The sequence below is a fragment of the Prunus dulcis genome, chromosome 2 (genome assembly GCF_902201215.1).
Source record: "Prunus dulcis chromosome 2, ALMONDv2, whole genome shotgun sequence".
Classification (NCBI taxonomy): Eukaryota; Viridiplantae; Streptophyta; class Magnoliopsida; order Rosales; family Rosaceae; genus Prunus; species Prunus dulcis.
The window spans coordinates 2,535,965-2,558,075 of NC_047651.1; the positions used below are offsets into that span (position 1 = coordinate 2,535,965).

A 22,111-nucleotide genomic window follows, 5' to 3' on the forward strand; every position below is an offset into this window, starting at 1 on the left:
TTGGGCTTGATAGTGGCAGTGCTGTAATTTATTGGAACTTCCACACTAATTTGTTATTTAATAAATGGATTTTGGGTGTGTTTATGAAGTGTTTTTCATGTGGGGTTTTTTTATAATTTCAGCTCCTATTTTGGGTATATTAGTGAAGATCTCTTAAAAATATCCATCCTAAATCTAAAGAACCATAACAAAGAAACCTATTCCTGTACCGACCCATAAACCTAAGCAGCACTCTCTCTCTCTCTCTCTCTCTCTCTCTCTCTCTCTCTCTCTGCAGTCGATGTTAGGGTTTGTTGAGGGGGTTCTTGAAGGTGAAAGAGAGGGTTTCTTCGTTAAATGCTCTCTCCCTTCAACAATCTCTCAGTTTCCTCTCTTTTCATGTCTTCAATCGACGTCTTTCTCTTCTCCTCTGCTCCGTCAGGGCCTTACAAAACCCTAATTCTTGGTTTCGGTTCCGACGTTTTTCACGTACTTCTTCCTCATTCTCAATCCACTCACAGGCAAAATTCGTGCTTTTCGTTAGGTGTTTCAGGGATTTCCAATTCTGTTCTGTGCGCAAAATGAGTGATTCTAAGGTGGGTTTTGTATTTGTTATTGACTAGTTTGTCTTTTTGTATGGTTTTCATTTGAGAAGGATAATTTCACTAACCTGTGACTGATTTTGTGAAGTTTAGTAATTAAAGAGATTGGAAATTTCGGTATTGTAACTGTGAATTACTTCATGCTTGGATGAAACTTCTATTGGTCTGATTGATTTTGCTCTATGGATGATGAAGTGCCTCAATTTGCTATTTGTCATCGTGGATTGGTTCGTTTGTGATGCGTGTTTTCAGTTCCATTTTATGATGCATATTTAGTGTGGGAATTTATTGTGGTGGCAATGGCTATTCCATTATAACACAGCTTTACCCTCACTAGGCCCTAAATTAAATTAGCTGTTGAGTAATAATGCAGAAGTAAATTTGTTGTTATCATTGCTGTTTCAGCATCTAGTAGGATATTTTGCACCGTTCTAGTCTTATGGTTAATTATGTGATTTTGAAATACTAATGTAAATTGGCGTGGGATTTTTCTCTTCCGTGTGCTATAAAACCTGCTAAATTTTGTTGTTATTCCTTGTTTGCAGCTATTCGTTTTTGGGTCATTCTCTGAAGACGAGACAAGGTCAGAAGCAATCACCTGGGAAGGCTGAAAAGCCTGTGGAAAAGAATGTATTGCAGTTTGGGTCTATAAATTTTGTTACTAAAATATCTTCGGGTGAATGTAATGATGAATCAAGCAGACCACAAAATTCTGTGAAAGGGCTCAGCAAAGTTCAGCCTTTAAGTTCACTTAATAAGCAGAATGAAGTGGAGGCTGTAAAAGCAGCAAATGATAGTTTACCAGCATCTTTAACTACTCCTACAGAGAATGGATGTACTGATAATTATAAAAATGGTTCTGCCCATAGTAATGGTGTGAAAGAGGCGACAAAGGATAATATTGATGTAGCTTCATTACCTTTATCCAATAACGAAGGTGGTCTCTCCAATCAATTTTCAAGTCTGGAATTGCAGAACAGAGAGCAGAATGGTTGGGTTGATGATTTATCAGCTTCTAAGGTAAAGGGGGAACTACAGAAGTGTTTGAATGGGCCTGTTACAGTTTCTACAGTCTTGTTGCCTCGTGGTTTAATTAATTCAGGGAATCTGTGCTTTCTCAATGCAACGCTACAGGCTCTTCTATCCTGTTCTCCTTTTGTTCAGCTTCTGCAGGAATTGAGAACTCGCAAAGTGCCTAAGGTTTCTTTTGTTTGTTCGATTACTTTGCATTTACGTGGTTTTAGTAGAATTGCTATTTGCAAATAACAAAATTTATATGGACTGCTGATCTCAGAAAATGGGAAGCTACCTTGCCTAATGCTTGTTCTTTTTCTGGCTAATCACTTAACTAATATGTTGTCCATTTGAATTTGAATTTATTAGGTTGGCTATCCAACATTGGGTGCATTTGCAGAGTTCGTCTCTGAATTTGACATGCCTAGTGGTTCAAGTTCAAAGAACAAAGATGCAAGTGTTCTTGAGACTGGTAGGCCTTTTAGCCCTGCCATGTTTGAAGGCGTTCTTAAAATTTTTACTCCAGATGTACCAACTAGCATCTCGGGCAGGCCAAGGTTTGTATCTGATCTGGGTCAATAATTTTCTGTTCTAGTTTTTGTCTTTTTGTATTTTTTTATTTCTATGTTGAGCCTTCTTATTGCAAGTTTAATCCTTGATGGTATTGCTGGCTGAAATTTTAAGGCACAATCATTGCAAAAAGATTTAGACACATGCATCTATTTGTAGTCACAAAAGTTGTCCTTTTCTGCCACTTTTTTTCTTTTAAATCCCTATTGCACTGTTTCCTTTCTTTCCTTATATTAATATCTTTTCACTATTTCCAAATAAACAAGAAAGGTCAGACATGTAGTGCAATTTTGTTACTTTGTGATTCTCATAAATCTTGTATTGATCGGTAATGGTTTTCCGTCAGTATTATTAGGCTTGATTGATAATTCTCATGCTTTACAATTTGTCTGATGGCTTGAAAAAGTGCCACTGCCTGACATAGCTCATGTCTAAAATCCCTGCAGTTACAGTGTCTCCACTTAAATTGTTTAGTTTCTGAAAACATGTTACACTTTTTTCCAATTTATTTATCTGTTTGTGGTTTATTACACCAGTTGCAACCCATTTAATGTGAAATAATGGGTTAGACTGGGATATTTTAGAAGTTAACTAGTGATTGATAAAATGTTGTAACAAATAGGTTAACAATCTTCTGTATTATTCTGAGTTCGCCAATATTTTCATGGACAAAGGAAAGAAGAAACCTAGAACACCTCAAGAGTAATTACCAAAGGGTTAAATTTGCATTAGAAATAAGTAGCTTGTTTAGTTTCTTCTCTGTCTAGTGTAAATATCTATGTCAGTGTGTCTATATTCTACTTTCTATTTTAATTTGTCTAGTGAAACTATTTTTGTTTTTCAGACAAGAAGATGCTCAGGAGTTCCTTAGCTTCATTATGGATCAGATGCATGATGAATTACTTAAGCTTGAAGGACAGCCCTCGAGTATTAATGGGCGCAAATCATCTCTAGTATCTTCTGCAGAAGAAGATGAATGGGAGACGGTTGGCCCTAAGAATACATCTGCAGTAACCAGGACACAGAGTTTTGTTCCTTCAGAATTAAGCGATATTTTTGGAGGACAATTGAGAAGTGTGGTGAAGGCAAGAGGTGTGGGGATTGCATTATTCTTATGGCTGTTTAGATATATCTTTGTACTTCCAAATTCTTGCTGTTTTGCATTTTGAGGCTGTGAGGTTCTTCATTTTTTTCTTCATAATTCAAAGAGGTAGACAATTTTACAGTTGATTCACATTTTATTTTTTGAAAATTTGAAATTTAGATACAGTTTGACCATATGATGTTCCCTTATTGTCAGCTTCTTAATGTCATATGGACTTTTAGCACCTTTTCCTGTGTGCATGTGAATTGATAAAAAGATTTAATTATCTACGATTCTTGAGTTTTAGCAAGAATTCATGGTTCTTGTGTCGTCGTAAGTTAGATGCAGTATTTGGCATTCTAGAGGATGTGCTTAAGCGTAAAGGAATTCCACATCAGAAAATTTTAATTATATTTGTAGACAAATATAATCTTAATCTACTCGAGGGACTTGACCTTTGCTCGTTAATAAATATATTTGGATGAATAACCAGAACTTCTGTTTGCTAGTGCATTCGAAGAAACTGCTGGGATCATTTGTCAGCATATGGTTATAGAAGATATTTAAAAAATAAGTAATTGCAGATTAGTTTGCTAATATAGTTGAGCTACTTTTATTTTGGTGCACTCTGCCTTTTTTTTTTTTTTTTTTTTTTTGGCCTCAGTGGTGATTCTATCATGAGTTTTATGTGTTAGTTTGGTTTTTGTTAAGCAGGAAATAAAGCTTCTGCTACTGTTCAACCATTTTTATTGCTCCACCTTGATATTTACCCTGAAGCTGTTCGTACTATCGAGGATGCACTCAAGTTGTTTTCTGCACCAGAAACTCTTGAGGGGTATCGAACATCAGCAGCTGGGAAGGTACTCTCTCTCTCTCTCTCTCTCTCTCTCTCTCTCTCTCTCTCTCTCTCTTGGTGACTTATTGTTGTCGCTTAGTTTTGGGTGTAGTTGTAATGTGTCACCCTTTCTGTCCTTGTATTCTGTTTAATCAAATTTGAACAGATTGCTTGGTCATGGTTATTTTTTAATTTTTGATGCATACTTCTACCCAGAATAAAATTGTTTGAATTTGAAGGTAGTGCGTCCGAAATACTTTTGTGCCACAGCTTAGGTTTCATAATAGTTTTATTTTTATAAAATTAATATCAACCTCAAGCATAGTTTGTTTTCTTACAAATAATGTTAACTGTTGTTTGACTTATGTATATCATCGCTTTTCAGGCTGGTGTTGTAAGTGCTAGTAAATCAATAAAGATACAGACACTTTCAAAGATAATGATCTTGCACTTGATGCGTTTTGGTTATGGAAGCCAAGGAAGCACTAAGTTGCATAAGCCCGTGCATTTTCCACTTGAGTTGGTGTTGGGTCGTGAATTGCTTGTTTCTCCAACTACTGAGGTGATGCTCTTTTATATCTAATTTATTATTTTAAACTTTTATCTAGTGACCCATATTTCTTCCATTATGTGGAAATAATGACACGCCTTTCCTACTCCTTTCTGTTACCAATTCCATGTTTATGTGTTTGTTCTTTATTATTTTTTTCTTTCCGGTTACACGATTGTTCTTGAGCTGTATTTGGCTGTCAGACAACTTATAATTTTTGTTTTCAGAAATTGCAGGTGTGTTATCAATCAGTTGCTTTACTGGGAAAAAAAAAATTCTAATGTATAAATCAAGTTATATAAGATTTATATGTGAGTGCACCAAAGGCTTTAATGAGTGAAGGATATAAGGAACTGAGAATGGCACGTAACTACTCTCAAAATGAAACACTTTCCATTTTTTTTAAAAAAAAAAACTAGATTATTATGAAAGTATAAAAACTCTAGATATAATTTAAAACTACAAGTACAAACTATAATATTTTTGAAATGACTAGGTTCAGTGAGTCATTTGAAATTAAGTGCATTCTAATGAATAGTTTGAAACTGTATGATATGAGCTGAAAGTTCCTAGATTTGAAATCTTTTATCTAGATGGATCTTTAATTATATTTGAAATCATAAGTTCATATTATATAGTAGTATAACCTTGTACTGTGGGTTTTGATTGATAATTTCTTGGATTTGTCTGTTGTCATAGTGTGTTTATACATTATTTCACCTCTTGACATCTTGTGATCGGAGTTGGTACAAAAAATCTGTGTTACATCTCTATGTAGTATCACTGTGGAACTTGGCCATTTTGTTAAAACTGGTATGGACCTATAAACATTAGTGATTGTGCAGACCCAGAAATACTCAATTCTTTACCAAAAAAGAAGAAAATAAAGATATTCTTTATTGTCTTCGTGTAACTCATAAGTCTTGAAGTTAACAATTATGGTTTGACTACGTTGTGGTAGTCAGAGCCAGATTTTCAAGATTACTTTTGCCTTTTATATAATTTCTCTTTTTCTTGTTTATTTTCTTCACTTTGCCTCTGCAGGGTCGAAAATACAAACTTGTTGCTACAATAACTCATCACGGGAGAGAGCCCTCAAAGGGGCATTATACAACTGATGCTCTTTATACCAATGGTCAGTGGCTACGCTTTGATGATGCATCTGTCACTGCAATCGGAACCGGCAAAGTATTGCATGACCAGGCATATGTCCTCATCTACAAACAATTGTAAAAGGGCAGTTTGGGACAAGTAATGCGTTGCATTACCAGGCTTTTGTCTACAAGCAATTGTGGAATATAACCGAGCAGTGCTGACTTCCCATTGAGAGAGACCTATTCCGTTCATGTAATGTGTTGCCCTCACGTGGAATTGTATCTCGTTCCGTGTGTCGATGCTATAAACTTGCCTACGGTTCCCATACGAGGGTGGTGGCTAGAGAAAATGGCTGTAACAATTCTTTTTAAGTTATGCCTAGTGCAGCGGTTTTCAGTTGTTTTATGATGTAATATATATGGAAGATGCTGATATGTTATATTTAGTGAATGCTTTCATATTATACTTATTTGGGTCGCGTTCATATTATCCAGTAACATCCTATGCTGCAACAAGTAATATCGCACAAATGAGTTTTACAAGTTTTGTTTGGATACTTTTCTGCCACAAGTAATATCTGAAGAAATTTCCAATTCAAAATCACAAATTGCAGTCTTCAGTGGCACATTTGAGTTTATAACAAAACAAAATGCTCTGGGAGGACAGGCGCCATGAATCATGCAAAAATGTCTGAGTAAAGCAGGTGTGCAGCTTCGTAAGCGTTGCCCTCTCAATCAAGAAGCTAAAATTTGGACGACAGATTTCCTCTTAAAATACCCAAATGAAAATTTCTTTGGTAAAATAGACATGGATAACAGAGTTCATTTGATAAATCCTGATATCTATGAAAATACCCTGTTTCTTTCTTATGCTCGTAACTTGTTCACCCAATTATGTTTAACCTTGAGCATAAAATTTTGAACGGGCAGACATTTTTTTGGTTCTGTTGAATGCACCAATGACCTTTCTGGCACACATTGTAAGAGTTGTCTTGGTGTTGCAACAAATGAATTTCTAAGTGCCAGTTTGGCATTACTGTATTGTAAAAATAATCGTTGTCAGATTTGCTGTGAGAGAAATTAGCTGTGAGATAAAGCAGTTTGGCGTTTGGTAAAATTTTTGTTAAAAGTGTTGTTGGTATTGATTTTACGCATAATCAGAAAATGATTGCTGCATAATCATTAAACCCAGCCCCTCTTCGAAACTGATTCCTGCATCATCAGAAAATGAAAGCACTTTATTAGCTGTTTTCCCTTATAGCTTTCTCTCACAACAATTTTTAACAATAAGTGATTTTCTCATAGTTTACCAAACAGGTTGGGCTTCTCAAAATTTTTAAAAAATCACTTATCACCCCAAATAAGCAATGCCAAACAAGCACTAAGTCGTGTTTATGAAATAAGAGGTGGACGTGCTATTTTTGGAAATTGTTACATTAGACTCAAACTCTACAGATATTTTTAGGCAATCATTCTTGTTTTGTTGAGAATGGATTGTTTGAGGAATCTGAATCCCAAGGTTAAACTTTTCCAATCGTAGTATTTGGATTTGATCGTGTAATTTGAGGAATAATTATTGTGAAATATAATGGCAAGATCTTTCCTTTATTTTTGTAGCTTGACTTATGTAAATTCATCTTTAATCAGCTTTGGTTTTTGTTTTGGATCCGATATATTATTATTGCACTCTTGCAAACTACACTAAAATATTTTAACCCCTAAGCATACCTATTTCCCTTCCATACTGAGGATAGGTAAACTCCGTTCGCATTTTCAACCAAGCACGCCCCTAAGGTATTTTTTTGGTTTGCAATATTTCTTTTTTTTTTTTTTTTTTTTCCCTTTTTTTCCCCCCCTGTATTTTGATGCTAAGATGGTTAGACGGAGATTTTATGGTAAAGCTGAAATTTTTTTTTTTCTTGGGTCTGATTATGGTAAAGTTGATTAGTTATAGAATTTCATGAAATGTCACTCATCCTTCATATATGAAGAGAAGACAACACAACAAAATCTAATTATCTTTTCTCCTACCTTTATATATATATTCTCTACATACAAGGTTTACATGTACCCTTGGAGAACTCACCTAAGTGAGAGACGTCGTGAGGTCACGACTATGAGAATTGGTCTATTCTCTAGTAACTCTCATGAGAATCAAGAGTAGTGCATGACCATAATTAACATTACCTCGCATCCAAGTATCAAACAAAATTATGCATGGGATATGTTGAAGTTTGGTCAAATGTGCTGAGTTCAATACTTTATACACTAAGGTTCCTTAAATGGAGACTATCATCATTAAGTGATATATATATATATATATATATATATATATATATATATATATATATATATATATATATATACAGAGAACTTCAGTTGAGGGATCCCTCAAATAAGCTTATTTGAGAGACACCCTTGTTGTCACATCCCGGAATCAACTCCGCCGTAGCACGATATTGTCCGCTTTGGGCCCCCCTCTCTGCTCTCACAGTTTTGTTTCTGAAAACTCACGAGCAACTTCCCAGTGGATCACCCATCCTGGGATTGCTCTAGCCCCTAACTCGCTTAACTTCGGAGTTCCTACGACTCCGAAGCCAGTGAGCTCTCAAAAGGCCTCGTACTAGATGGATGCGGATGTGCACATATAAGGCACATCACCTCCTCTCTGTTGGTTTATGTGGGATCTTACACTTGGAGGGCCCAATCCGTATTGTTTTTTACTAATCCAAACCATCTATTTTGTAGAAATTCATTCAAAGATCATCTTTCTAAAAAAATCACTTGAATCCGATATCATTTGACCACTCAATTGAATTATTGAAATTTTAGTGCTTTCTTGAAGCACTGTGTTCATTGATTTTGTAAGACACAATTAGATGTCGAAATGGTTTTCGATTTATCTAATTTTTTGTAAGGATGATCTATGAACGTAGACTGAAAAAATAGATGGTTTGAATCGTTGAAAAAAAATTCGTAGGCACCCTAAAGGGTATCCCTCAAATAAAATTATTTGGGGGATCCCTCAATAGAAGGGAACTGTGTATATATCCGTCTGTGAATGTTGCTTATAGTGGATCTTTATCTTGTATATTAGTGTTTTGTAGACTGTTAGTACCTGCACGTAGGTAGGCTATAAAGGCTTCAAGACAGCGTCTTTGACGTGTTTCACCATACCAAGCTCGCCTTCTTATTTATAATTTATTTTGCTTTTACTTACGTATCAATTTGTTTTTCTTTTGTTTCATTGTACCTTATAAGCTTTCCAGTTTGTTTATATATTATTTATATTATAAAAAGTTTTGCTTTTGACTTATACGGAAAAAGAAAAACTATAATTTCGATAACACAACCCTCATCCCTTAGCACATGCAAAATGCGTTTAGCTACAAACCCTAAAATTTATCGGCCATAGCTTGAAGCACCATGAACCCAACTAAAACTAAGCAAATCAGACCAAGTTTAGCATTGGCTTGAGTATTGGGAATTTGAGATATTATGGCTTTTGATTTTGAATATAATGCTATTGCTAAACGACTTAAAGATTGTTTCTTTGGTTGGGTTTGAGGGAGATTGGAATGAGGTTAAGGGGTTTAAACATAGAGAGGAATGGGTGGTTTAGCTTGATGTGGAAGGATGACCATCTCTTCCCGCCCATCCATCTCTCTGATCCTCTAGATTATTGGTTGGGTTTGATTGATTTTTGAGGTTTGGGAAGATGATGACCTTGTTAGCTATGGAAGATGGTGGTTGGTCGACGATGAGGATGGGCGTTGATGAGAATGGATAACCCTACCTTTTACGACAACATTGTCAGAATGTAACTGTGGGACTAATAATAAAGAGTATGTGGACCATTTGAACGAATAATTTAGTTGAGGGACCAAAATACAAATTGTGTATAAATTTGGGGACCATTTGAGTTAAAAACCCTACATTCTTATATAAAGAATTTGTCAGAAGAAGTTAAGTTTACTGAAAATTTATAATTTTAGCCAATATATGATATTCAAAAAAATATCAATGTTATTCCTATCACATTTTTTTTTAGTGATTATTGGTATTAGCTGAGGTTTTATTTATTTTTATTTTTATTTTTATTTATTTATAATTTTTTTAAAAAAAATCAAAATAATCCTTGAAGTTATGCTCGAGTTTTATTTTAGTTCTTCAACTAATTTTTTTCATTTTCATGGTCTTCAAACTTTCCATTTAGTGTCAAATTGGTCCCATCGTCAAAGTTAATCAATTTTACGATTAAATTGAAGGGTTAAACCGTCCATATGACAATCCAAATCCACATACAACCACTCTCTCTCTCTCTCTCTCTCTCTCTCTTAGGGATGGCAATCACTCAATCAATTATATATAACTGGTATGCGAGAAGTTGCCACATTGAAATTCATTTATTAATTTGATGCTAGATTTCATGATTTAGATTTGATTTCAAACGAAACTAAAGTACTAGACTAAAATTGTCAAAATTAAAAGGAAAGAGAACAAACTAGGTCAAATTATAGGGACTAAAAATCCAATTCAACCTTATATTCTCCCAATTTCTTTTCTTTTTCAGATCGAACAGTGAAAACAAATTCATGCCCCGAAAAAAATTCTTTCTTTTTCCTTTTAAAATTTGGTACCGTACAATGGTGGGGAAAAACGCCCCCATGGCCCTAGAAACGCCTACAGTATCCTCAGTAACTATACTTTATACATTTTCTTTTCTTTTTAATTTTTAATTTTGAACAAAAACTATCAGTCATGATCTCTTGGACTACAGGAGTCTAAAAGATTTGTGGTCACTCACCTTTGGATGTAAATTCAACGGTTCACTCACTCTTGCACTCCTTTTAAAAAACTTTTTTGAACCATTGAATTTACGTTCAACGGTGAGTGACCACAAATCTCTTGAATTCCTATGGTCCAAAAAATCGGGACTACAAAAACTATATACACTTTCTAGGTTAAACTTGAAGGGAAGCAATAGGGCATTTGGTTGGTTGGTTGGTACTTGGAATAATATTTATTGTTAGAAAAAAGCAGTCAAAGTGTTTGTGCATGCTGCTGTTTGCTTTGTAATCTCACTTTCTCCCTTATTTATCATGCCAAATAAAATAAAAATATAGCACTAGCCATCAGCCAATAGCAATTCCAAAAGCAGTAATAATTTCTGAAAGTTTTCTAATAATTCTTTCCCAAAAGTGCTCAACCTAGCTAGTTGCTTTGGTTTGCTAAAAAAGGTGCTTCTGCTATGAAATATAGGTTGGCTGAAAGGAAATAAATAGTCTACATTTGCTTTCAACTTTTGTTGTCTTCCTGATTCACACTATGCTTTCTAAGTTGGAAATATTTTTGCTCGCAACTTGAACTCAAAGTATATTTTTATCATTTTCTTAATACTTAACACGTGTTCATTGATATAAATATAATTAACTCTTTATTTTATATTTATAGAACTATGATTATGTTAATAAACACGTGTCAAATATTGAGAAATATGATAAAAATACACGTTGGGTTAAAATGACGAACAAACTCCATTCTAAGATGGTCCAAATTAAAAGGACAAAATCAAAAGTGACGAAAACAACACCTTGATTAATAAATAGTTAATACAAAATCGAGCTATACTAGTACTTGATCCCACCACATAATCATAGTGTTTGGGGGAACATAATCAAAGCTCTAATTTTTTTATTTTTTTATTTTTGTTATTTTATGTTTGTAGCTTTAGCGGGTACCTTCCTTTCACCTGAATAAATTAAACAACTAATTTATATATTTCAATATGTAATTTTAATTAATTAATTATTTATTTATAAAGTTGTCCATTGTGCTCTTGGTACTGTAGCAACGGAGGCAGAATATAAAATTATGGAGCGGCGTTACGAAGCCCCGACTGGCGGTGGTTGAACCACTAAATTTGGTGGTTCGTGCTTGCGGCTTCAACAAGTGGAGTAGCTGCTATTAGATGAGCCAAAATAATTCGTTTATTTATTTTATTTGTAGGGTTGAACTTGTAAACCAATAATTTAAAACAAAATTTCTGACAAATTTTTTTTTTTATAATTCCCATTTTATTTTTAAAGTATGAAAACGTGAAATGAAAAAATAAAAAAATTTCCTCCACCCTTCACCCTCCCATTTTGATCATTCTCAACCCTTGATCGTGACAATAATTGCTATACATTCATGCTAGTTTTAGAATAACTGATTAGATTAAGACTAGCAGATGTGATTAACAAAGAAATAATAATCAAGTGGAAGACAAAAAGAATCTATATAATGCAAATCTAGAAAACACGAGCTTGAGAAATGCTTAAATACATATTTTCTCTCGCCATATAATCTAACACCACTATAAAAATAAAATAAAAAATAAAAAAGTGGCAATAATTACTATTATTTGGTGACATTTGGTGACTAAGGCGGGGGTGATTAAAGGCTTTATGTTCTCAGCGTTTAGTCACCCATGCATTAGTCACCAAATATGGTAACTGTTGCCACTTATTTTTTGAAATGCACGTTATGTTCTCAGCACATTCTATCCGTTCCTTCAAGTGACTTTTTTTTTTTTTTCTTGTAAATGAGAGACAAATAGCTGGAGAACTTTGACTTAAACTATTGTCCTGTAGACAAGGCATGTGCTTTTCTCCACTAATTAAGAGAAGAATATGTGTAAGGTTGGAAAACACCCAAAAAGGGAAATTTAACTAAAGAAAAGATTCTTTAGCTCTTATACTAAGCAAACTGTTTGTTCCTGTTCTTATTCTGTTTATTTGGTGGGGTTTGGGAATTAAGGAACATCTTTAATTTTCTGTCTTAAAATGCTGGTGAGCCACTTCTGCCTGCCATATTCAGACTGTCCATGTCTCCAGATTCATCTGATTAGCTTTAAGTCTGTCTTTAGCAAAGACAAGATTATGATGAGAAATGACTTTTTATTCAGAAACACAATCATGCAACTACAAGAAAATATTATTGACTCTTTAATTTGTTGAATCCATCAAAACCCTAAATACAATTGACAATTTGATAGCAAATGTAATGACTATACTGAAACAAAAAACCACACCACTTTCCCTTAGTATTCCTAGAAATTTACACCCAATTCTTTGAAATGAAGTTAAGAAAGAAAGATATATGTTACAAGTTACAAGAAAAACCAAATTTGAGGCTTCAAAATTGCCCCTTTCTCTGCCCTTGAACCTCAGTGAACTCTTCAATCTTTCTGCAACAGCTACAAACAAGACCCTGTATTGTAAGGCACTGCAAACACCATTTGAAAAAAGAAGGGTGCTTCAATGGATCAATACTCATCAACTTGAAACATTTCCTAGCATAAGATGATGGACTTTTCCTCTGTGGTTTCCTCTGCTCTATTATTAGAGGGCTTGGGAACCCACCAAACCCTTAAGCTCTTGTCAAGGCCTCCACTGTACAACATGAAACCTCCACCAACATTATTTGGTGATGCCTGCAAGCACTTAACTGGCCCCTCATGGCCACTAATGATCCCAACTTTACAAAGCTTGCCAAAAGCCTCTCTCTTCCATATGCCAATGCTCTTATCAGCTGAGCCACTGCACAACATCTCCCCCATCAAACACATAGACAAAACAGCCATTTGATGTGCTTTTGTTTCACAAACCAACTTCCAGCTCTCAATTTGATTTTGAACATCACCACAACTCCCTTGCCATCCCATCACAAACCCATCCGAACAGCCTCCATAAACCCATCTACCATCCTCAGAAACGATCACAGAATTAAGTGAAACATCCTTATGACCCTCCAAAATACCCTTCAAACAATGTGAGCTCTTCCCCTCTTTTCCCCAAGCTTTAATTTTTCCGTCTGCAGAAGCAGAATACACAATCCCATTACATGCCACAAGCCCATTAATAGCATCATCATGAGCCTTGATGGATTCTATGCACTTCAAATCCGAGATCCTCCACACCTTAAGAGTCTTATCCCATGATCCAGAGTAAATCAAGCCGTTATAGAAGGCCAAACAAGATATACTATCGGCGTGTTCGATCCACAATCGCTTGTGATGTCTCCGAATTTGGACATAATTGCTCTGCTTCATGAACTTCCCCAAATAATCTTTAGTTGTGGGAAGTGTATCAACAAGCCTAAACACATTCTCCGATCGCCGTGAAACCTTCCAAACTCTAATCCTGCTATCCTGGTGAGCTGTAAAGACCTTGTTCCCAACGGTGACAAGTGCCTTGACAGAGCCATCACCTTGTCCAAACTTGGTGAAAGGCCTCAAATCAGGCTGTTGCCACACTATGATGTCTTTGCCTTGTGAAGCACTGAGAATGAATTCCCCACATAAGGCCAAGCATGAAACTGAGCCTACATGGCCAGAGAGCACCGCCAATGATCGATACGAGAAAGACCCCGAAAAGGGTACACATGGAGATTGACACTTGACATGATCTTGGAGCTCGAAATGGCCTGAATCCCGCGGGCTTTCATCTACCTCGCTGCTTGTGCTTCTGCTGTTGCTGCTAATGCTGCTAGTAGGGCTTGTTGCTGAGGCAGAGAGCAAGGGAATTGAGAGGCGTTTGTTTTCCAATAGAGAGGAGCTGATTTGATGAAACATGTTTTATTGTCTGACCCTTGATTTGATGAGAAAAGGGTCAGAGTGAGTGAACGAGGAGAGAGGGACGATGATCAGAAATAGAGAGAGAGAGAGAGAGAGAGAGAGAGAGAGAGAGAGGAGCGGAAATGGAGACACGGATTTCTTGGTTGAAAAGAGAATTGGTAATTAGGGACATATTTAAATGGGAAGACAGGGAGAGGTGCAACGGCTACTTTGACACAAAGGGAAGAATTAGTCGTGCCATTAAGGGGACCACTTAAAACGCATACTAGCCAGCCCCTTCCCTTTTATTTGTTAATGGGGATTGAGCTGTAGAGCTTTTATTTCTGTTTTATTTATACAATTTATTCTGTTTTATTTATATATTTTATTCTGTTTAGAGGGTTGTCCGTTGAACAATCATAGCATTCCAAAAAAAAAAAAAAGAAAAAAGAAAGAGACGAAGGGGGAGATTTGTCATGAAAGCTATTGTGAAATAACATTCCCAAAATCCATTATGTTTTAAGAAAGGAACGAACTGGAATATGTTCCTCATAGTTGCTTTTTTTTTTTCTTTCAAAAATGTTCCTCCTTATAGTTTATACATGCTTTAAACGGACAGTAATCGCCACAAGTTCTCAGATTTTTCTTTTGAAACTCAGGAAATTACTTTTCAATTCTTTGTTGTGATATAATGTTTTTGGGATATCTTTTCCACCATATTGTATGATTAATATTTAATTAAAGGCAAATTTGATGTCAATAAACCTATAGAGGAAGGCCTAATAGATGAATCTTCTTCTATTGAAAAAACTCCACTCCGGAGAAGATAATCACCTATATGTAATAATTTTATCCATTGAGTAAAGGTGGCATTTTCTTGAGTTGAAGGCTTAATGAATTTTTTTATTTATTGAAATTTTATCACAAATGGTCCCTTAACTTTTTCAACTCATTTTAGTCCTTAAAACTTTAATTAAAACTAGGGTGGACATCAACCCAGCCAAACTACCTAAATTGGAGGATCCAAACCGTAATGGTCAGTTGACAAAGAAAAAAGTCAAATGATTTAAAATTTCAGTAGACTGTAATGGTTTGGTTCAATTGCACAAATTGGCTTAAACAAACCATACCATATATTGGTTGCGTTCATCATGTAACAAGCTTTAAAGAAGTATTTTCAACAAAATATAGCTCAGGAGCCCAAGTGACAAAATATAACTCACATCCTTTGCTCAACAAGGCCATCTACTCTCTATTTACGATTTCACTGGAGTTCCATCACGGAAGGCAAATGACCTTGTTAACTAAAAGACGTTATCTGTTGTTGAATTTAGTGTTTATATAGTTTTGATGAATTTAGTGTTTAAAAAATACAACGTTGGAATTGGACCAATATCCTCTGATTTTTGTGGTAGCTTTACCACCAACAACAAATATATTTGATATTTGACACGTTTCCCCTTAAAATTGGTTTAATATCTTTGCTTTACCATAAGCCACTATTTTATTAGTTTAATTTGCTAGAAAATTAAATTGATCCTGCTTGGCAAGCTTTGACAATGTGACAAAAAGAAGAAAAACACAAGGCGTGCGGTGCATCATAGTTGAAAGTGATTTGGTTAAGCTCTAAATAAACACTGATTATCATTATTAATTCACATGAATCACTATCACACGCCAATTAACAACTTAATTAATTCAATTACTTAATTGTATTATTCTCCGACTAAGTGGAAATTACACAAAAGAGGAAGAGAGAGAGAGAGAAAGATTAGAAGCATGCATTTCAACCTAAACCTTAAGGTCTAAGTATATCATATGGTCTACCAGCTCTAATAATAATAGCCAGAATATTACTACTTTTTCATAGGCCAAATATTAAACGCATTGCAGGCGAAATGGTCGGTTCAAGCTCTTAACTTTTGAGTTATAATAACATGAAAATTGACATATGTAAGCTCCTTCTCTTTTAGCTTTCATTTTAATTCATTCCAAAACTTTTTCACGTGTGGAACAATGTGTTTCCCAAGAAACTGGGGGCAAAGCCACCAGGAAAACATACATTAAAAACAAAATAAAAAAAGATAAAAGGAAAAAAGTGCATTCAATATAAACAAATAAAAATAATCGATTAATTATGTTGGGCAGGTTGTTTTGTTTAAAGTTAAACCCGTACTCATAAACTATTCAAAAGTTACGTGCTCTTAAATCATTTTAGTAAAGATAAAGAAGGGTCAGCGAACCTACCATGTATTGAGGTGCAATACAAAGCAAAGAATAATAGAAACATTGGGGCATAGAGTTTTATATTGAGGGCTTTATCTAAGGCCTTTAGATAAGATTTTATCTTTTAACCGTTGAATAAAATTGGTTAGTCGTTGGATGAAATTGTTTAGTCTGATTTAACGATTAAGAGATAGGACATCATCTAAGGGCCGTAAATAATGCCCTCACAAACTCTATGCCCCAATGTTTCTATTATTCTTTGCTTTGTATTGCACCTCAATACATGGTAGGTAACAACCTAATATCTTCAACCAGCAGCTTGATACTCCAAGGAACATAGACTGCTTATTAATACAAGGGAGATTCACTATAATATCCAATATTGGAACCTAAATTATAAAAAAAAAAAAAAAAAACCCAAAAACCTCATAAAAAAGCCCAAAACACTCAATGGGGTATCAAAGTAATTTAATAATTAAAATTAAATTCAATAGGGCCAACTATTATATTTTGGATTTTTTTTGGGTATGTTTATAGAAATTAAATAGTGTAGGGTTTATTTATAGTTTTAGTCCTAAGAATGGGTATTTTACTAAATATCTCTTAATACAATCAATAATGAGCCTGGAGTCTACCTCAATCGGAACTCTACGCCAACATGATGAATAGCATGAGCTAGGACATCTCGAAGTGCAAAGCAGTCAGCTGTAGTAATAGTTGCCTCATCAATGTTCTTCGCCCTTGACAATTGTCATAGCCCACTCTCTCAACAAGATATTGTCTATTTTGGACTCCACAAGCACAAATTTATTTTTTGGATCAAGCTTATGTTATTTTCAGTCCCGGCCTTGCCCAGAGGCAGTCAGTGCGACTGCCCTGGGCCCATTATTCAAAGGTGCCTCAATTTTTATTATTATAATAAGTGTTAATTAATATATTTTTCATGATTTTTAGGAATAGGATATTGAGATGAATCTGAAATTTTAGAACAAAGGATCCATAACGAGAGTTTTGAAAAAAATTCTTTGATATTGGCTTGACTTACATTCTTGAAATTCTTCGACTCATTGGTATGGTATCTATAGTTGGACATTTGTTTTCATTATTTAGGAATATGAAAGACATTGCTCAAAGTCTAAAAATATTTTCGAATAAATACTTTCTCAAAAAACTCAATGCTTAGTTGATAAAACAAGAAATATACTAGTATTAGTGATTAATGTGTGTAGGGCAGGCCTTTGAAAACTCAAGACAAGCCCTAGTTATTTTGCACAAAAAGTGTCTTACTAGGTGAGATGACAATTGTTGTAATACCCCGACCCAATTAAGCAGTTTATTTAATTATTAAATTATGCAATTACACTTTTTCCCTTGGGGATAGGGGCACTTTAGTCACTTTTTGTTCGAATTTTTATTTTTATTTTTTTTGGAGAATTGGGCTGCACTATTATGTAGAGCTCGCCAATATGATTCCATGGACAGGCGGCACACTAAATTCCGAATTGTAACAAAGGAGAAAAGGTATGAAAAGGGAAAGGACGTATTAGGAATTACTTAGATTGTTCGAAAACCTTAAATACCTAGCTCTCTCTCCTCGTGCATGCATGAAACCCCCTCGGTTCTCTCTCCTTCCCCACGTATCTCTCTTTCCCCTTTGACACAGTTACTGAGCAAGCAGTGACTATTCGTCGTCCAGAAGACACAACGCCGTCGTTTGGTCACCTCCTCCGACGAGACTGGTCGGAAAATGACAACCACTAACCGGAGACCATGTATGGGCCAAAGCCTGATCTCCCTAGCTCCTCACAATGCCGGCGCGAGCTCGAAAATGGAGAATAAGGGTTTCACTTTCCGACGCCGATTTCGACTATTGATGTCAATCCATGTATGGATTTCGATCCTCTCCTCGTGCTCTTGCTGATTGTGTACATGGTTTTGGTTGATTTTGAGGTTTGAGAGTTTGACTTACACAACTTTAGAGGTCGGTGATTTTAGCCGTGTTTCAGACACCTCAGGCTTTTTTTTGGTCGGGCCCAAGTACCAAAAAGGCTCCCCTAGTTGTGGTTGAGTTGTCCGTATAGGTATTGGCCGCTCACCAGAAAGTCTCTCAAGCCACCCATCCCTGCCAACAGAGTGTGGGCCATCTGTGGTAGCCTATTGTGTTCTAAAATGTTCCCCATGTCGTCCCGAGCATGACAGTATGCTCGGATTTGAAGTTGGTTATCGTTTGACTATAGAACGGATATTGCATCTATTATGCGATATCCATTTTCAATAGGTTTGAACCGTCCAATTGGTTCCCATTTCAATGATTTTGTTCCCTGTACCTATAGAATCATGTAGGAACTTGCGGATTGAAAATCGGAGTACTGGATACTCCGAGTCAATGATTCTAGGGTTAGGCGAATCGATCGCCGTCCGATCGTGTGATTGACTTAGATCCGATTGCTCAATAAAGACCAAATCTTCAGGACTTGTTTAGCAGACTTTGTTGGACTTATAGGAACTTTCGAATCAGAATCGAAGGTTGTGGGACCCATGGACCCATAAAAGTTCAATAGTGAGGGCCATATATGGTTTAAATCATGTAGTGCGATTATTGCCAAAAATGGATGGAGAAACCACACCAAGTCAGGGGTAGAAGAAAACAATTGGAGAAAGAGAAGAGGGAAACACGAGAAAACAAAGAGAAACATAGAGAGAAGAGATAAAGAAATCCATTGCAATCCATGTCATGTGCCACATCATTCATTTTAATTTTGTATAAACCATTTTAATTGATTTAACTAATACGTTCACCAGCAGATCCAAGAATTTTTTAACAGATGTACAATTTTGAAAGGCTAAATTTTTTTTTAAATAAAAATGACGACCAAATATCCTTATAATTTAAATCATATCAATGTCATTCATAAGTCATAGAAAAAAAAAAGCATTACAATTTTCTTTTTTTAATATGTTTTAAAAAATCTCCCCAGAGCCCAAGATTGAGAGTGAAACCTAAATCGTAAAACCCTAGGTTGAGTTACGTGATTATCCAACCCTAATCGAGTCCGAAGTACCCTACAATAGGTTTACAGTTAGGGTTCCAAGCTTGCGAACGGTTTTGGACCAAGTTTGGATAAGTTCGAAAGTTATGGTTTTTGTTTCGAGACTTGGATTTTTGGTTTGGAGACGAAAATAAATTTCTAGAATTTTTAAATAATTGAAACTATTTTAAAAATAATTTTACATTCCACAAAATTCTTTAAGATCATTAAATATAATTTAATAATTTTTATTAAGTAATTTTTATGAAATTACTTCAAATATTTAAATACTAATTCTTCACTAAATAAATAAAAGTAATTAAACCATAATATATTCAACGGATATACCTTTAAAATATTCTATTTACTATTCTATACCTTTAAATAGTATAGCTGCGCAGCTATACACCTTAAATATAATATTTTAATAGTATAGCCGCCCAACTATACTCCAAAATATTATATTTAGAATATTTTTAAGCGCAGCCGATCGGCTATACTCTAAAAATATAAGTCTAGCCGGTCAGCTATATACCAATATTTTAAAGTATAGCCTCCCAGCTATATACCAAAAAAAGAATATTTTAAAGTATAGCCGCCTGGCTATACCTTGTAAATAGCAAACTACGAAAACACCTCTCCCAATGAATTTCCGTTGGCATAGGTCTATGCCGACAAATGTTTGTCGGATTAGACTTCTCTCGACACCTCTACCGGTGAAATTTCACCGAGAGAGGTTTTTTTTTTTTTTTTTTTGAATTTTAAAAATATAAAATTAGTTTCTTTACTTTTGTTTTTTGGCCAACTTCTTTAATTTAATATATGTGATTAAGTAATATTTTTAGCCTTTTTAAATTATTTTAATTAGTAATTATATATTAATTATTATTTCTTTAGTGAATATTTAAATATGTTACTGATTTAATTCTATTGTGCAAAAATGAAAAAATAAATTACTCATTTTCGTTTGGGTGTTTTAATTTTAAAAAGAAGAAGAAAAAAAGCCTTATCAAGCCACCAATTGCAACCCTTTTTAATCTGTTTATAATACAATCATGTTTAAAGCCTTTGCATTGCAGCCCACGAATTGCAGCCCACGTTTCCCTTATTTATTTGTTTCTCTCCGGGTCATATGAACAAAATATAATGCCTAATATTAAATATTTACAAATGCTATATAAAACAGGCAGAGGGTATGCTGTTATAAATAAATGATGTTCAAAGTAAGACTAAATATTTATTAATTTTTTTTAAAATGCAATATTCAAACATTATTATTAATCGCCAAATAATATATCATCGATTATTTATAATACCTGAGACGCTATTATGCTAAAATGTTTTCCGAAATTTGAGAGGGGATGAAATGGTGGCATGTTAGTCTTTGCATTAAGTGATAATTACAAAGAAATTATACACTGTCATATGATAATCACAAAGAATGAAAAGTTTTTCAAATTTTAGTTTTTACCAAATAATTAGTAATGTGAAAGATGATAGCTTCATAAATGACTTGACATGACAATATGTTAGTTGTTAAAAATAAATTATGTTTAAAATGAGACCATATATAAAGAAAGAATTATTTACATTGACACTATGAGGATTTTTGTGCTTTCGTAAAACTCGAGATTACACCCTTGAGGTTTCAAATTGTTTTTACAAAACCCCTCCTATTAATTTTCTGTCTTCAATTGTTGATGCCATAAAAGAATTTCTCCAAATGACAACGTTAACTTTAAATATTAGATTGCAAGTACACCCATTATGTCTAAAGGGAACCGGAAAATAATATAAAATTTTCTTCTACGATATTAGTTTTAACACTCTTTATCCTTAATAAGCATCTCCAAAAACTCAAGACAAGACTTTCCTTAAAACAAAGATTTTCCTTACAAGCAATGTAAAGTCACAAACAGATTGCTGGCTTTGTCCTTCTAAATTGAATACCAAAATAAACATGTTGAAAAGGAAGTGTTTGAGGGCAATACTTTATTGGGGTGAATTAAATTACCAAGCATATATAATATATGGTTGTTGGGTTTGGTACATGCTGATTTACCAGCATCCAACAAGAACAAGGCATGCAAATTAAAACTTAGGTTTTAAGTTTAACTGAAGTCCTAGCTTATGCTAAGGTCAAACATGCATAACTAAAGTAACGTGTAACTGAGAAACCTACCATTTTCAGGTATTGTGTCTTGAAGCGAGCTCCACTTGCTTGGGCTACCCTCACAACCAACCAATAGTTTGTGTAAATTTGAAAAGCCTGAAAAGTTGTGACAGAAAAGAAACTTAAAAGAAGTTGTGATATGAAGTTTTTTATTTTCAGTATGTGTATCGGGAAGCAAACTTTATGGCAGATGCTTTGGCGACGCTAGGCGATGATCAGACCTAACCTTTCATTTGGTTCTCTAATTTTTGGAGTTTAAGAATTCGACGATGATTGTCGTCGTAATTTCTTTTGACTCTAAAAAAAATTAAAAAAATTTGGCGGACTGAGGAGAGGGTTGAAGGCCTAAATCAAGA

General features: G+C 34.7%; 2 protein-coding genes across 2 annotated transcripts; one reads left to right on the forward strand and one right to left on the reverse strand.

Moving 5' to 3' along the window:
• The first annotated feature begins 213 nt into the window (after positions 1-213).
• On the forward strand, positions 214-6,218 carry LOC117618550 (ubiquitin carboxyl-terminal hydrolase 24-like). The gene is given in 8 exon segments (XM_034348162.1): positions 214-575; positions 1,127-1,167; positions 1,169-1,781; positions 1,965-2,152; positions 3,010-3,257; positions 3,964-4,109; positions 4,470-4,646; positions 5,679-6,218. Coding segments are annotated over 8 exon segments (1,617 nt in total). The 5' UTR covers positions 214-560; the 3' UTR covers positions 5,868-6,218.
• Positions 6,219-12,743: 6,525 nt separating this feature from the next.
• LOC117619360 (protein JINGUBANG) lies at positions 12,744-14,423 on the reverse strand. Its single transcript, XM_034349289.1, has one exon. The coding sequence runs from the start codon at positions 14,343-14,345 to the stop codon at positions 13,065-13,067; it is 1,281 nt and encodes a 426-aa protein (XP_034205180.1). The 5' UTR covers positions 14,346-14,423; the 3' UTR covers positions 12,744-13,064.
• Between the last annotated feature and the right edge of the window lie 7,688 nt (positions 14,424-22,111).

Coding starts and splice junctions, on each gene's coding strand:
- LOC117619360 (XM_034349289.1), bottom strand. CDS start 14,345: ATGTTTCATCAAATCAGCTCCTCTCTATTGGAAAACAAACGCCTCTCA.